Raw genomic sequence first — 17310 nt, forward strand, 5'->3', positions numbered from 1 at the left:
TATGATGAATAGAATGAAGATAGAGAGGCTTTAGTTATTTGACACAAAATTAGTGAGATCACAATAATACCTAGCTGCTGATAGAAATAACAAAAATTTGCATTCCATTCTTGAGGGTTTTTTTTTGTTGTTGTTGTTGTTGAGTTTTATTTTTTATTCCTGTCCCAATTTCAATGTATTATATAAGTTAAAAGTTTCTGGGGTTTTTTTGTTTGTTTATTTTGTTATTGTTTTTGTTTTTGCTTAGGAAACAGAGTCCATTAGCGTAGAGTTAGAGTATAAATGACACTTTAGGAATAGTAAAAGAGAATCTGACTGTGCTGTACATAGAGAATACTTCATTTCCTATATCCACTGAAGACAAATACTTGATTCATCTCCAAAGCGAAAGAGGGGATGGCACGAGGAAGAGCATGTGAGAAAGGCAGAATTGTTCTCATACTAATACATACACATTTGACTAAGCTTAAAAAACAAAACACAGGGTGATCAGTATGATTTCAAAGCTCACTAAACATCATTGAATTAATTTATATAATGTATAAGCAGAGGTTATACTGCTTCCAACTCTTACTTGAATAACTGCCAAATCCTATTGTTAAATTGTTTCCTTAATTCTCTCACTTTCTTCAGATTATTTGTTCCGATAGAATGAACACGCAGTAAAAAAGTATTATTCAACTGCCGAAATTTTATTTTTAGGTCAAATTTAAAAATAGTGTTATAATTTACTAGATTTCTAATTTAAATTCCATGCTAATGTTTTGAATTTTAAGTTTAAATATTAAAATCACTTCGGAAAATGATGTGAGTTTATGGTCATTGAAAAATAGTTTTTTGCATATAAACGTATACTTGAATTATCTTTTTGCATATAAACATATACTTGAATTATCCTTTTTTGCATCATTCTTGAGATAATCTTCTAATACTTGAGAAATAAGAGCCTAATGTATTTGGTATAATTAAGACTGAAGCTGTGATTTCAAAATAAAAGCATTAATCAATGTTTTTAAAATTCAAAGATCACTTCCTCCTTCTCTGAATAAATATACATATTGTTGTGATCATGTTGTTATGATTTCATTCTTAAACATCTAATAAGCAGAATTATTCCATAAAGAAGCTCAATAATTTAATATATAGTACTAGGGAACTTAAAATTCAATGAGAAGATATATTCCAACAATTCATATATCCAAATAACTAGGGGCTTATTTGGTTATATTCTCTCTACATTTTTATAGGAATTCTTGTAACAATTTAGTTATTTTAAAAATTATTTGAAAAATTGTGCTATTTTTATTTAGATTGAGTTTAAATGTGGAGCTCTGAAATGCCAACAGATTTTTAAAAAATTTTTATTATCCACCAAACTTTTATACACAATTTTCGATTGATTTTAAGAAAAGAACTTTCAGAAACATCCTTAAAAATGGTGTTGACAATTCCTAGAAATGGACATTACTTGGTTTGGGATAATTTGAATGACACTTGCATATCTGTGGGTGTACTTATTACTGTCAATTTACTGAGACCTTTTCCTCAACCCTTCCATTGCTTTGAATCTGCTGGTTGTAATACTAAAAATACTAATTGAGTTCATTTACATGGGAAGATTAAATACAGTTCATTACATGACATTAAATACATGTACATGACCTAAATAATGTAAGTTAGAGAAAAATGTTTCCAGAATTTTCAAAAGTGCAAATATACAAAATACATTAAAAGAGATACAAATAAATTCTATTACATTGTGTGTAGTATGTTTAATATATTCATAATACAATCTTGCCAAGTAGACAGGATATTATAAAAATACTCAAATGGCAAATATTGTATTTGGTGTAAAATATGGTTTAAATCATGTAAAAGGTTTTTTTTTATTTTTTTCCTTTTGTAGGTTAATACATTTATTTTTTTCCTTTTGTAAGTTAATACATTTATTTTTTTGAGTACACAAGACTCTTTTCCCTTTTATTGTGAACTGGTGAAATAATACATTTGATTTAATCTTGTTTACATGGTTGTATGATAAAGCAAATATTTTATTTTATTTTTATTTTTTTAAGTTTTTTTAAATTCTAGTTAGTGAACATACAGTGTAATATTGATGATTAAACAAATATATTTGATTAATTTTCATGTGAAATAAATTAATTTTTCTTTAAAAATTGTTTATTCTTAAATTACATAGATTGTTTGGAGTGAATGCTGGAAGATCTTGTGAATTTTTCTGCAAATTTACAAATACATAATTCAAATAGAATAACATAAATTTCATAGTTAAATATTTTGCCTTTTATTTTCTCAAGAATAATTATATACAAAAGACCTTAAACAGTCTTAAAGTTTTAAACTTAAAGCTTTAAAGTCTTAAACAGTCTTAAAGTTTAAAATAATGCAACTCAACTCCCAATTATGAATTTCAGCAGTTGAAGGTGTTTTTAAATTTAATTTAATTGGTGGATTTCTAAGGAAAAAATACTTAAGTTCACCTAAAATTATTGGCTGTGTAACCATAGTATCTCTTTGTGTTAAATTTACTGGACATAGGTAAACAAAATTGAATATAATATTCCAGGTAATTTCAATAAAATAACCCCAATACTTTAGAATAACTACATAATTTTTCTTCTTTATGACTATTAGGAAAATATTTGGGAAATGGAATCATTTACCTTTTAATATCTGTTATCACAATGAGAAATTTATTTTGTTCCTCCCTTGAGCAACCTTAATTTTTCGCATTAATTCCATCTGAGCATGAGGTGGATGGCAGAAGGGAAGAGTAATAAAGAAAATATATTTCTTCTGAGGAAAACAAATTTAACAAGGGACTTGACTGAGTGTGAAGACTTTGCCTCTGCCTTGTGAGAGCAGAGACTGCATATCACAGGGATGTGGAAAATACAGTTCAAAAATGTGAAGTCCTCCAATGCAATTAACAGAGAAGGAGAAAAAATTCATTATTTCTTGAGCATGTGTAGTGTGATATATGATTTTATAGACATTATCTTTTTCGTTCAAAGGCTTTATTTGAAGTTACGGTCACAGAACTAGTCTGTGGCAAGACAATATTGGAGCCTAGGTTTGCACAGCAAAAAAATCTATAAACACAACTCTGCCTCCAAGAGATGTTTAGGTCACTGGTTCTTATAATGTGGTCCAGTTGCCCTAGGGTTCCCTGAGACTCTTTCAGGGATTCAGTAAGGCATAATTATTTTCATCAGATTACTAAAATGCTGTTTACCTTGTTTCACTTTCTTTCTCTTATGAGAGTGTAGGAATTGAGGGGTATGCAAAAGGAGCTGTACCTAGCAGCCAGCAAAATACATCATAGAACCTAGATAAATGTCAGCTGAGATGAGCAAACCATGTTGAATAAATGAATGTGTTGGATATGGACAGTGGTGGACTCAGACGACAGATATAACTATTTAGAAAAGACAGTTGCTTAATACTTATAATGTAATTAATGTTTTATATGTATAATTCAAACTAGGTAAATTAAAAACATTTTGGTTATACACAACGCCTGAATCCCATCTAAGATACTTCTGTTATTACTTAAAATCTACTGTTCTTCATATTATATCCATTCAGGACATGAATGAAGTTTCCAGCTTTATTCAAGGTTCAAAGAAAGGATGCAAAAACAACAAACTAAATTATCCACCTTTTACTCCTGGTAAATTTTATTTGGCTATTTACTTACCATTAACTGAGAATAATTTTCCTTGTTGACTGGTAAATTCTAGCATATATTTCTAAATCACAAAATTTGAGACAATTTTGAGACCCTGAAATCAATGATTTTCTTGTTGGTTTGTTTTTGTTTTACTTTGGGGCCTAAAATTTATGCTTAAGAAAAGGAGGATGATTTTAAATTTTGGTATGGCATATTGACTTTATCACTGATAAACAGTCCATGATTAAATAATTAATGAAAAGAAACAAAATTTGTTTGAAATTATAATTTAAATGATCAAATTCTTTCCATGAGCACTATACTGTAAGTCTGTGCAGTTTTTAGAATGAACCTAATGTGAATAGTTACGTCTCATATATTCTAAAAGACAAGTTTTTCATCATTTAAAAATGGGTAAAAAATTTAACCAAAGAAAAGCATTTGCTCTTAAGGGAATAGATAGCAATAAATACATCTGAAGAAAGATGACAATAATTATGGCAATACCACATAAGCCTGCAAATGAAAGCACAATAAAAAACTTTTCTGAAAAGCAGAGATTTGAATGATTTGTAATGGTGTAACAGATTTGCATGTATAAGTTAAATTATATTTAAAGAAACTAAGCTATAAATCTTTAAAATGGTGTATATTTATAGGATGTTTCATACAAATGGGTATATTTATAAATATATAGATATAGATATAGATACTTAAAGGGTGTTTTTTCTATGGGTTTATTTAGTACTGAAATTTGGAAGCAGAATATTTATTAGCATAAGTGCAAACCTTACAGTTAATCAGCAGGAATAGAGGGTGGAGGCCTAATTAGAACTTAGCTTCAATTGTCTTTCTTTTTTTTTTAAACGAAGTATCATCTTACATAGCACATTGTTTAAGGATTATGAAGTTTACAATGGCAAAATGGCTCTTAAAAATCATTTATTATGTTATTTTTCGAAGATATTCTTGACAAACTACTGTATTCCAAAACAATTTGCATGGATGCTGTGCAATACTGGGGGAAGCAGTATGATGTTCACAGCCTCTACGGGTACAGCATGGCTGTAGCCACAGAGAAGTAAGTGCGGTTTCATTCAGAAACCTCTTTCATTTTTTTTGTTAAAGACCTTATTTACTTATTTGGCAGAGAGATGGAGAGAGCGCACAAGTAGGCAAAGTGGCAGGCAGAGGGAGAGGGAGAAAAAGAAACGGCCCCCTGACGCGGGGCTCGATCCCAGGACCCCAGGATCATGACCTGAGCCGAGGGCAAACGCTTAACGACTGAGCCACCCAGGCGCCACCAGAAACCTCCATATTTATTGTGTGGAAATATATGTTATAATTTCCTAATATAGTTGGAAAATGGTAAGAATAAGAAAATAAAGGTAGTATTTTCATGGTAAAAAATTAGGGCATTAAAAACACCAGGACTCTTACTAATCTTCATAAATTTGGAACTCAGTTAATCAAGAACTATGCAGTGTATGTATTTAACTGTGATTCTTTTTTAATTCATAGATTTAAATTATGCTTTCAAGTTTTGACTCAGTTTGCTATCTCTGAATATAACAGTGTTCTAAGCATGAACTTCACAACTGGCCTGGAAGAGTGGTGTTCTAAATAAGTCTTTATTTTTCAAAATCAATTGAAACAATTAAAATGTAGTTTTCTATGTAGTATCTCCCAAAGTAATTTTCTAAAACAGTGTGTCACTTTTGTATAAAAAAGAAAAAGTTGAAAAACAAAGGAGGGGACAATCATATCTTGATTGCCTACTATTTTCCAAGCATTATATAAGGACCTATAATGCAATTGTCAGTAAAACCCAGATCCTGATCTCAATACATTTTTAACTTTCTCATAATTAAGTAACCATGATCAAGTCTAATTCAAATCTACATTTGTTTATTCCCAAAACATTCCATCATATTACAGCTTTTATGCACTGTCTTCCTAGTGTTTACTTCACTTTTTAAACTCAGTAGAGCATTATATATTGAAGTGTATAAATACACAAATTCTAGAAACAAAAAGCAATACTATAGTTCAGTATTGTAAAGATAATAATATAGAATAGCCACCTGAGAATAACATTATATTTTTACTAGGGTAGTCTGGATAATCTTATATACTAGATCAAACTTTTGTATCTTTTCCTGAATATTTCCCATTTATGGAAAAAATTATCAATAATACTCAGTTACCAGTAAAGGTGAGATGAATAATACTAGTAGATGTGGATGGTAAACTTCTAGAAACAAGCAAACTAAAATGCCTCTCAAATATGTAACTTTTATTCCAACATCACATGCTAATATTTGAAAATACAGATATTAATATATCATTAGCATCATTGTGCCACAAAAATGCATACAGAGTTCAAGTTCAGTTTACAAAAACTTTATATTATAAAGGGATTTCAAGGAGTTTAGACCGTATATGTTAAAAACAAATGTTGAGTGGAGACAAAAAACATGTTCATTTAATTTGGTAAAGAAAACGAAAGTCTGAACCACTTCTAATAGATTTCTTTTCTCTGTCCGATTGGAATGTATTAAAAAAGTAAATATTGATAGATAAATACAAAATTGGTATGAAAGATTGATAAAATATTTATATTTATACAAAAATAAATCTTATTAATTTACTTTTATTTTTAGAGCTCTAGAAAAAGTTTTCCCTAACAAGAGAAGCTTTATTCTCACCCGGTCAACTTTTGCTGGATCAGGACACTATGCTGCACATTGGTTAGGAGACAATACTGCCTCATGGGAACAAATGGAATGGTCTATTACAGGAATGCTGGAGTTCAATTTGTTTGGAATACCATTGGTAAGCAATTTCATACAGTGTTATTTATAAAAAATGTGAATTACTCTTACTTTTGTAGTATTACCATCTTAATGATTTTCAATAAAATGACTAAAGGTATGTTGCAGATAAATTCAATCCTTATTCTTAGGGAATTTATGAGAAAAATAAGAATATGGATGATATCTATAATATTCAAGCCATTAGAATGAGAAAATAGAATAAATAAAATTCAAACAAATCAAAATTAATACACAAAACAAATATCAATATAAACAAAACATAGAAAAAGCTTATGTAATATATATAAAGTACCAGATAAGATGGTAGGGAAAAAATCCAAATATATTGGTAATAAAGGTAAATGTCAAAAGTCTAAATATATTTAAAATACTAGATTGTCAGTTTAGGTTAAAAAACAATAAAGCTATTTCCTCTATTTAAAAGATAAGAAAATAAAAGAAAAAAATAAAAACGGAGAAAGTCTCAAAATTTTAAGAGCAGAGAAAATTTATTCTAGGCAACTCTAAACATAAAAAATCTGATGTCTCTATATCAAGCAAAAAAAGTATGCAATGTTGATATTCAACACCAAACAAGGCCACTACATAAAAAGAATGAAAAATGTGCTAGGAAATTACAGTGATTGGTTATTCTTTCTTTCATATATACAAAACAAAATGAAAACCAAAAACCCAACCAAGCAAAACCCACAACAAAACACACACACACACACACACACACACACACACACACACACGCACACTCTTGTCTTTGGAAATTAAAAAAACACATTATCAAGTGATTCTTGAGTCAAAAAATAAACTGAATGGAAATAGAGGGGGGAAATATCCTTAGAACTGAATGCTCACAATTATGCTTCATATCAAAACTGTGGCTGAGTGATAGACATTGGGGAGGGTATGTGCTACCGTGAGCGCTGTGAATTGTGCAAGACTGTTGAATCACAGATCTGTACTTCTGAAACAAATAATGCAACATATTTTAAGAAAAAAGAAAAAGAAGAAGATAACAGGAGAGGAAGAAAAGGGGAGTATGTCAGAGGGGGAGACGAACCATGAGAGATGATGGACTCTGAAAAACAAACTGAGGGTTCTAGAGGGGAGGGGGGGAGGGGGATGGGTTAGCCTGGTGATGGGTATTGAGGAGGGCATGTTCTGCATGGAGCGCTGGGTGTTATGAACAAACAATGAATCATGGACCACTGCACCAAAAACTAATGATGTAATATATGGTGATTAACATAACAATAAAAAATTAAAAAAAAAACTGTGGGATATCAGCGCAATTTATGTTAGAGGAAAACTTGTAACCTTAACTGCTTAGAAAAACAAACAAATGCTAAATATTAATGAGTAAAGTGAATTGATTAAGGGAATGGAAAAAAGAAAAACAGAATAAACCTAAAAAAAAGTAGGCAATGAAAGCAAAGTTTCTAGATGAAAATTAACAAAATGAAATTACCAAGGTGATTTTGAAAATTTGAATAAAATACAGCATTTTCAGCAGTTTTGTCTGAAAAAGAAGAAAAGATAAGCAATCTTATAATGTATTTTAAGATAAGGTGTTATTTGTTATAGCAAGTAATTAATATATAATAACCAGGAATAAATATTAAAACTAAACATAGGACTTTTTTGAGAAAATGTTAAATAACATAAAGTCCCTACTATAAATCTGTAGAAGGTAAAAACAATAGAAAAATTAGGAAAGGATGTAAATAGGTAATTCTGTAGAAAGAGGAACCCATATGGATTCAGTAAAAATATGAAAAAGTTCTCAACTTCCCTAGCAATCAGAGAAATGCAAGTAAAAACTTTGGTGAAGTATACATTTAATATATAGGTGGCAAAAATTAAAAGTTTGAAAATAACAGGAATTGACAAGAAATGGATTAATGGAAATTTTCATGTACTGTCAGTGTGTTTACGAATGGTTACAACCAGTTTTGATTAAACAATGTGTATTTCCAATAAGCCAGGAAAATCTTGAAAATATTTATATATATAATACCATAGAAGAAGGGTAAGTTTTTTTTTAATATTCACAAAGAAACCTATATATAAAACTTACAGGAGCATTTTTCATAGTTATGAGATCCCATATTATAGAACACTAGAGCTAAATGTTCACATTTAACACAAGTGAATCTCACAAAAATAATGCTTTGAGAAAAAATGAAAAGCTGTGTCATACATACAATATGCCATTTACATAAAGTTAATAAACATACAAAACAATACTATATATTGTTTATGGGTACTTCCATACTATTTAGAAAAATAAAAAAATGCTTGTAACCATTTAAATAAATGTAAACATACTAAATTAAGGATAGTAGTTTTTTCTGGAGGGTCTTGAAGGAAGAGGAATGAAATTTTATATGGCTAAATGTTAGGCAACATTTTTTACCATTTTCTTATTTACAGTAATATATTATAAATGAAAAAAATAAAATCATAGGAGATGAGTTTTGGATTAAGAAAAAACACATTTTAATAATATAATTTCACATTGCAAACTGAGTTAATGATTAGATCAAAGGAGATAGTAAATACATGAGACTAACGATGTATAAAGAGGCAATGAAAAATTGTAAAATAATGCTGTAAGAGGCAAGTACAAAGCAAAAATGGAAAATGTAAAACTATGTTAAGGAAGAATATATGAAGACAGTAAAACAAAAAATTGTTAGGTAATGGAAATTAATCGGTTGAGGCATAAAATGTGATGCCCTGGGCAAATTTGAGACTCTTTACGCTATGAGTAATAGATATATTTGTTATTTAGGTTGGAGCGGACATCTGTGGATTTGTGGCTAATACCACAGAAGAGCTTTGTAGAAGGTGGATGCAACTTGGGGCATTTTATCCATTTTCCAGGAACCATAACGGTGATGTATATGAGGTAAATGTCTCTTGTTCTCCATGTTTTTAAATAAAACCTAATTCTAGTTTTAGCAATGCACTTAAATTTGTATCTATAGAAGATACAGTCTGAAAGTTTGCAGCATAATTCATAAAGTTAGACGTCCTCTTGTCAAAGCCTATAAATATTTTATATATTAAAAAAGGGTCAAATGAGGAAATCATGAAATGTAATGGTGTCACAACATAAATATTTTATTTAAGCCTAGAGCATATACAAGTGTGTTATATCACTTTAATTTAAAATAATTTAATATTTAAAATTAAAGCCAAAACTTTTTGAGCCTGGATTCTGACAATGCAAGTTCCGGGTAACTTTCATAAAAAATATATTGTAATATTAAGGATTTCCAGCTTTTGTTCTATTAAAAAACACAAGAAATTCAAGAGACTTGAAAAGTAGTTTGAGTTCAGAGTCTTTGTATAATAAGTAAAGCTGGACCGATAGGTTGGGAAAAATAAAACTAACACATGCATCTGAACTGGTGGGAACAGAAGTACAAGGACATACTGAGCTATTCTACCACCCTTATGAACTCAGCATGCTCTGGACTCTCAGAGACATATTTCTCAGAGGAAATGGGAAATTAGGTGAAACCATTAAATCAATTAAGTTGATTGTTGCATGTTGGTTGAGAAATTATTCACTGTTCACATACTGGTTACATATAGAGCCATTAATACCGTTTGAGAAGAGGGACAATCACTCAGAGCTCTGCCTGGAAGGAGGCATGACAGAACAGAAGTAAAAGATATAAGTTGGGGATTAGTCATTTCCTAATCCACCTAAATGGTGCTTTAAAGAAATTTGTGCTCATGGAGATGTTGATATGAATTACATTACACTGTGTGTTCATTTATATCTCCCAAAAGCACATGCCAAGATAGATATGTTAGAGATTTATTGGTGAAATATTTGTGAAGGATAAAGGGGAGAGAGCAGGAAAAAATGAAGAGAGCCTTCATATCACAATTGGGGTCTGAATCTGGTGAAGATGAAGGCAAGGAAGGAGGATTTTTAGGGAGAGTCACATACTGCAGCCCAATTCTAAGGAAGTTTCCACTTAGTCCAGTGGTGGTGAGTCTTCAAGGTAAAGTTGACTTTGCCTGTATCTTCCAGGAATGAGCCTGAATAGTACCCCCACCATGCTCATTGATTAGCTTTGAGCAGCCAAAGGGAAATATCTTCAGGGTAAAATGATGATGAATCCAGGGGGACAGTAGATGGTACCCTCAGTTCATTTTGCTACCCATAACCGGAGATCTGAGCAGATTTGCTCACATCAGTGCACCTGTGCTAAGAGAGTCCATTGATCTAGCTTGGGCTTAGCAGGGAGGCTGTCCTTCAAATTACAAGGCTTTGTGCTGACCAGGCAGTCTGTTCCCTGTATCTCTGGGCCGGCAGACTACCTGGGCTTTTTCTTCTAATGGCAATGACAAGGCACAAGGCAGTAAGTCCTCAGGCAAGCACATTTCAAACCTTTACATGAATATGTCACATGTACTAAGACCCCATTGGCCAGAGTATGTCCTTAGCTGAACACAAAGTCAAGAGGTGGGGAAGTACAGTCCACCTTTAGTGGTAGGAACTGCAGAATTTCACAATGAAGGTTGTGTGTACAAGAGAACATGAACATTAGAGCCAATAATTCAATCTACCACAAATAATATAGGTGAAAAATTCTTTGTTAAAATATATTTTCATCTCTGTATTTAAATGAAAAATGTCCAGTTTAAAATAGTTTAATTAAAACATATATCCAAATTAAAACATAAAAAATAAAAATACTTATATATTTTGATGATGAAAGAGGAACAATTTCAAATATTTATAAGCAACTTAAAATATATATAACTTGCTTTTCAAAAATAGATTAAATGCATAATTTTCATTCATTATTTTAGCACTTTTATTTTAATGTCTGTTTTTATTCCATAGCATCAGGATCCAGCTTTTTTTGGGCAAAATTCTCTTTTGGTTAATTCATCAAGGCACTACTTGAATATTCGCTATACCTTATTACCTTTCCTCTATACTCTGTTTTACAAAGCCCATATGTTTGGAGAAACAGTAGCAAGACCAGTTCTTCATGAGTGAGTACTATGTTCAAGAATTTTAATATCTTTCAAATTATATTCAGATATACATGGAAAAATTAATGGAGACTAATCAAGATGCCAAATAGATTTCTGCTTTTTATACATTTATATAAATCATTTGATGAACTATGGAATGATAGTAGTAAGTAAATATAATTAATTTAATTATTGGGCAAGATTAAGCTAGAAATGTGGGAATTGAATAGAACTTAAAAGGAAAACAATACATAGGATATATTAGGGAAATTATATTAGGAAGATGAAATATGCAGTTATTGAAGACATATTATGTATATATTGTCAAAATCATCTAACTATAGATCAAGAGTATAGTATAGTTGCAGAGCAGTTAATTGTGTCTGTCTTTGTATATCTTGAGCAAAGCAGGACCTTTCCTCAAGAAATGACTAAAGACCCTTTCAAATCCAGGTTAAAACAGGAATTTATAATGAAAAATTTTAAGGGAAGAAAGTAGAATATGAACGATTTCTGATACTTTACAAGCTTAGAGGAGAAAATGAATTAAACAGAATAGTTATTTATTACAAATAATAAGTAACCTTGTCATATCCGACAGATTTTTTTTGAGCCCAGATGAACTAATTTCCTCCCCCCTTCCCTCCTTTCTTCCCTTTCTCCCTTCCTTCCTTCTTTTCTTCTTTCTTGAGTGTCGGATGAACCATAAGGATATAAGAACCATAGATTCAAAATGACATGTCAAACAAGTAAAATTAAAGCTAATGATCATTCCCAGGAAAAAACTGCAATGATAAACCAAATAAGGAATTTGGATAAACTTATTTTTTATCTTTATATCGTAAACATTGTCATTATGAAGCAAATTGTCATTCTTAGGTTTTATGAGGATATGAATACCTGGAGTGAGGATACTCAGTTCTTATGGGGCCCCGCATTACTTATTACTCCTGTCTTGAAAGAGGTAGGTTTTACAATTTTAATAAATTTACTGCTTTTAAAGGATACTTTATAACCATATTCACACACAATTATAAAAAAGACTTGGTTATAAATGTTACTCTTGTGTTCAGCAGCTACTCCAGGAATCCTAATTAAGATGGTTTTAAATTGGCATGCTGATGAAAGGAGGGGCTAGATTCATTTATTGATAAGTGATCTATTCTTATTTAGTTAGCATGTTTATTTAGCATGGCTTGTGGAAATGACAATTTTGTTTTCTGTTGGAGTGGAAGTGGATGGCAGGCATTGTTGTAATATCAAAAAGCTGTGCTCTGAACAACAATGGTTAAATTTTAACCATTGAGAATTAAACAAAGAATGTAGGTTAAAAATATGCTACTCAACCTGTTTCAACCTGATAAATGTTGAATTCTAAAATGTAGAAGAAATTCTGAAAAATTATAAAAATGTTAAGTAGATTTATGCTTTTCAAATATATAATATGTAACTAGGGAGAAGAAAATGATATAAAATTAATATTCTAAAAAAGAAAGCTTTATTTATGGAATAAAAATCAGTCTCATAGTAATAACAATGAACTCTCATTTAACTAGATATAGAGATATGTCAATAGACATTGAAATTTTGCTAGACATAGACATATGTCTAGCAAATTTAAGTAGATATAGACATACGTCAAGAGACCTTGAAATTTTGCTAAATTGTAAATAAAGGGGAACTTGAAAACCAGCTGATCATATGAAAATATTGAAAATATAGTGGAGTGAGATTTTTGGTTTTTACCTATTATTTAGAAGTCTGTATGCCCATGGAAATATACAGAAATGAATGTGTACACATTCACAATTACCATGTAGATTATAACAATACAAATGCATTTTTTAGTTGCTACTTAAATTAATTTCGACTATCTTTTGGTGTGGTTTATATTATTATATAAAAGTAGTAAAGGGGCACCTGGGTGGCTCAGTTGTGGAGCATCTGCCTTTGGCTCATGTCATGATCCCAGGGTCCTGGGATCAAGCCCCTGCTCAGCCGAGATCCTGCTTCTCCTGCTCCTACTCCCCCTGCTTGTGTTCCCTCTCTTGCTGTGTCTCTCTCTGTCAAATAAATAAAATCTTAAAAAAAAACTAGTAAAATAGCCTTTTGATTATTATATATAGGAAATATTGGAGTGGAACAGTACAAAGGAAGATTTTTTTCTTGACTATTAAAACCCAACTTAATATTTGATATGATACTCTTCTGATAAGTATTTTTTTTATTTTTTATTTTTAAAGATTTTATTTATTTATTTGAGAGAGAGAGAGAATGAGAGACAGCACGAGAGGGAAGAGGGTCGGGGGAGAAGCAGACTCCCCGCTGAGCAGGGAGCCCGATGCGGGACTCGATCCCCGGACTCCAGGACCATGACCTGAGCCGAAGGCAGTCGCTTAACCAACTGAGCCACCCAGGCGCCCTCTTCTGATAAGTATTAAAGTAAACAAATAAAAAGTGTATAAATTATTTTGCTTTATTTTAGGGAGCAGATACTGTGAGTGCATACATCCCTAATGCTACTTGGTATGATTTTGAAACTGTAAGTAACTTTAATATAATAATAGACTCACAAGTATTATACTGTCAAACATCTGTATGTGGAAACTTAATTCCCAACACATAGCATATCTGTTTTCAGCATTTGTGTTATCATTACAAAAAAAGAATAGTTCCAAATTTGAATAATATGTAAAATTTGTGCAGGTATACATGTTTTGTTGCATGTGAGCAAGTATATGTTTGTTGCATGTGATTAATATAAAGTTATATTCTTTAGTACAAAGAGTTATAGTATTCATTTTTAAATTGTGGAAATAAAAGTCAGGAGTAATTTTAGGAAGGAGTGGTGACTTATTTTGATGCTTTTCCTACTTTATATATTTATCTAATTGACAGAAGAATTGAATATTGAGCTAATGGTAAGCATTTGTTTTTATATGGCACATTCAAAAGTTTGCAAAAGATTTTCATTTCAACCTTGAAAAGGCAACATTGTAGCATTCATATACAACCTATTTTTTAATTGACTAAGATCTTTTGAGAAGCATTTATTTTAAAAGGCATTATTTTGCATATCATTTATATTTGCTAAGCAGACCATTTATTTTTATAGAAATGAGTTTTATTTTATTTTATTTTTTAAAAAATATTTATTTATTTGAGAGAGAGTTTGAGAGAGAGAGAGAGCAGGAGTGGGGAGAGAGACAGAGAGAGAGGGAAAAGCAGACTCCGGTTGAGCAGGGAGGCTGACACCGGGCTTGATCCCAGGACCCTGAGATCATGACCTGAGCCGAAGGCAGACGCTTAACCATCTGAGCGACCTAGGTGCCCCAAAACAATGATTTTTCAAAGCTTTTTAAAGAATGCTTAATTTTAAAACAAAACAAAGAATAAAAATAGGACTAATAAAGAATATTAATTATTGTAGAGGGGAAATTGATTTGTCTAAATTGATTTTTAATTTTTTTGAGAAAGTGAACTTATTTTTCTCCTGCTTTATTCAGTAAACCGAAAAAAAGGATTTTTTTCAAAGTTAGAAAACAGCATATTAATATTCATTTAGATGACATGACTTGCTCACAGTAAAAATTATTTCTGTGTGTAAAATTGAATTCTTATGAAATGGGATTAAAGTCTCCACTAGTAATAGAAAATCTTTTTAACTTCCAAATATTAGGGTGCAAAAAGGCCATGGAAAAAACAACGTGTTAATATATATCTTCCAGGAGACAAAATAGGATTACATCTTAGAGGAGGTTATATTATCCCCATTCAACAACCTGCTGTAACTACAACTGCAAGGTAAAATGAAAAATCATTAACTGAAATCTGAAATATAATTCAAGTTTTAATATTTCATATTTTATTAAGAATCAAAGATTAGTGTTTAGTTTTTTCACCAGAAGATATTTTACATATGGAGGGAATTCTTAAATATAATCATTTATAAAAAGATTCAAATTATGTAACATTATTACAAATTTTTTTATTTTAAAAATGAACGTGATTAGATCATAATTTTTCATATGCCAAAAATGTGGTGACATTCTCTATAGAATATGTGTAATTAAAGTTAATTGGTTATTCTTAATAAAATGTGAAAAATTAAAGTAAGTTATATAATTGTTGAAAGTGTCAGTTACAGTTTAGATTTTCAATACATAAATGTCACAATGTTTTTCTTTCTGCTAAAATGTTTTACTTTAAATGATAAATGAGGTGGATAATTCTGTTTAGGGAAAGAATGATACGGAAACTAATTTGTTCAGTAAGAATAAATTCCAGAAATATTAAGAAAAAAAGAAGAAACTTGAAAATTCTCATGCTCCATCTTGCAGCATTCATTCTGGGTACAAGAGCACAGAAGGGATTATATTGAATGCACATATTTCCCCATATTCTGTAACACCCCAAGGGATAGTCACTTTCTATTTCTTAGCCTGCTGTGTTTTCTTCATAACATTAAGAATATCTGGAATTATATTATTTACTTTATCTTGTATATAATGTGTCCACTCCCTTTGACTTTAAACTCCATTAAGGCAAGGACTTTTCCCTGTTTTAGTCCCTAAACCAATAATAAATGTCCGGCCCATAATATGCTCTCTGTTTTTGCTACATATTTATTGAAGGAACAAATATATGAGTGAATGAATGTGTGCTAGTAACTTAATTTATTTGACATTCTATAATTGATTATTTTCAGACTGTAACTGTTCCATGACTGTTCTCTAAAAAATTAGTTATACTCTAGAGCTGTATTGAACAAGAGAAGCATACAATTTCGTGAGCATGCAGGATGGAATATATTCTATATAGAGCAGTTACCTGGACTGTATAGCCTCAGGGGTACTATTTTAGATTTAAAAACCTACAGTAATAGAGAAAAAAATTGTATTCATCATGTCTCATTTCTCATGATAGAATTAGCCTCATTTGTAAGGCTAATAGATATTCTACTGAGCATCAAAATGTGTTTATACTGTACTTTTCTTTATTATGTATGTAAGATGTAGTCTTGATAAATTACAAGGTAGAGTTAATTGAGATATGCAAATACATGTTAAATGTAATCTGCATTCATAAAGTATATTTAATTTTTCTTGTTTGAATTTTAGTATCATTATATTGTTTCAAATTTGTTGGTATCTTGCCTCCAAGAAATTCCATATTATATTATTATATTTATTTCTTTCATTTATTTTATAAGTATATAAATTATTTCTTTCATGGAAAAAATAATAAATATAGACATGAATTTTATTGATATCAGTGTTCTCACATGAATGCGAATGCCTACAGATCTGCTAAGTTGAAATTGACTTATTTATAAGATAGTCCACTATTACAAATTTATTTTGAATCACATAAACACCCAAACTTACTTAACAGCCGGAAGAACCCTCTAGGACTTATAGTTGCATTAAATGAAGATAACACAGCAAAAGGAGACTTTTTCTGGGATGATGGAGAAACTAAAAGTAAGTTTTAATGTGATATACTTTTAAATGTTCATTCTGATGATGGGACAATTTGCCTTTATTGATACAACATTGCATCTATTTAAAAAATGTCACAAGTTTTATTTTTTAATTCCTCTTTTTGTCTATTTAGTATATTAGGTTACTTTACGAAATTTAACATTGTTCTTTAAATTATAAATATTGAATTACAATATTTTTGTCTGTTGGTTCATTGCAAAAGTGTGACAAGTACAGATATCTTTTTTTAGATTATTCCTTTTAATTAGAGTAGTTAATAAATTCACAAATATAC

General features: G+C 30.4%; 1 protein-coding gene across 1 annotated transcript in view; it reads left to right on the forward strand.

The window, feature by feature from the left end:
* SI (sucrase-isomaltase) overlaps positions 1-17310 on the forward strand; it is a 98783-nt gene that overhangs the window by 23665 nt on the left and 57808 nt on the right. Inside the window, 9 exon segments of the mRNA XM_025869815.2 lie at positions 3610-3694; positions 4658-4775; positions 6358-6529; positions 9320-9436; positions 11396-11550; positions 12412-12496; positions 14018-14074; positions 15212-15336; positions 16927-17015. Coding sequence (XP_025725600.2) covers positions 3610-3694; positions 4658-4775; positions 6358-6529; positions 9320-9436; positions 11396-11550; positions 12412-12496; positions 14018-14074; positions 15212-15336; positions 16927-17015 — 1003 coding nt within the window.

Source organism: Callorhinus ursinus, unplaced genomic scaffold, assembly GCF_003265705.2.
Source record: "Callorhinus ursinus isolate GAN/ISIS: 27379988/994484 unplaced genomic scaffold, GSC_fseal_2.0 scaffold1, whole genome shotgun sequence".
Lineage (NCBI taxonomy): Eukaryota > Metazoa > Chordata > Mammalia > Carnivora > Otariidae > Callorhinus > Callorhinus ursinus.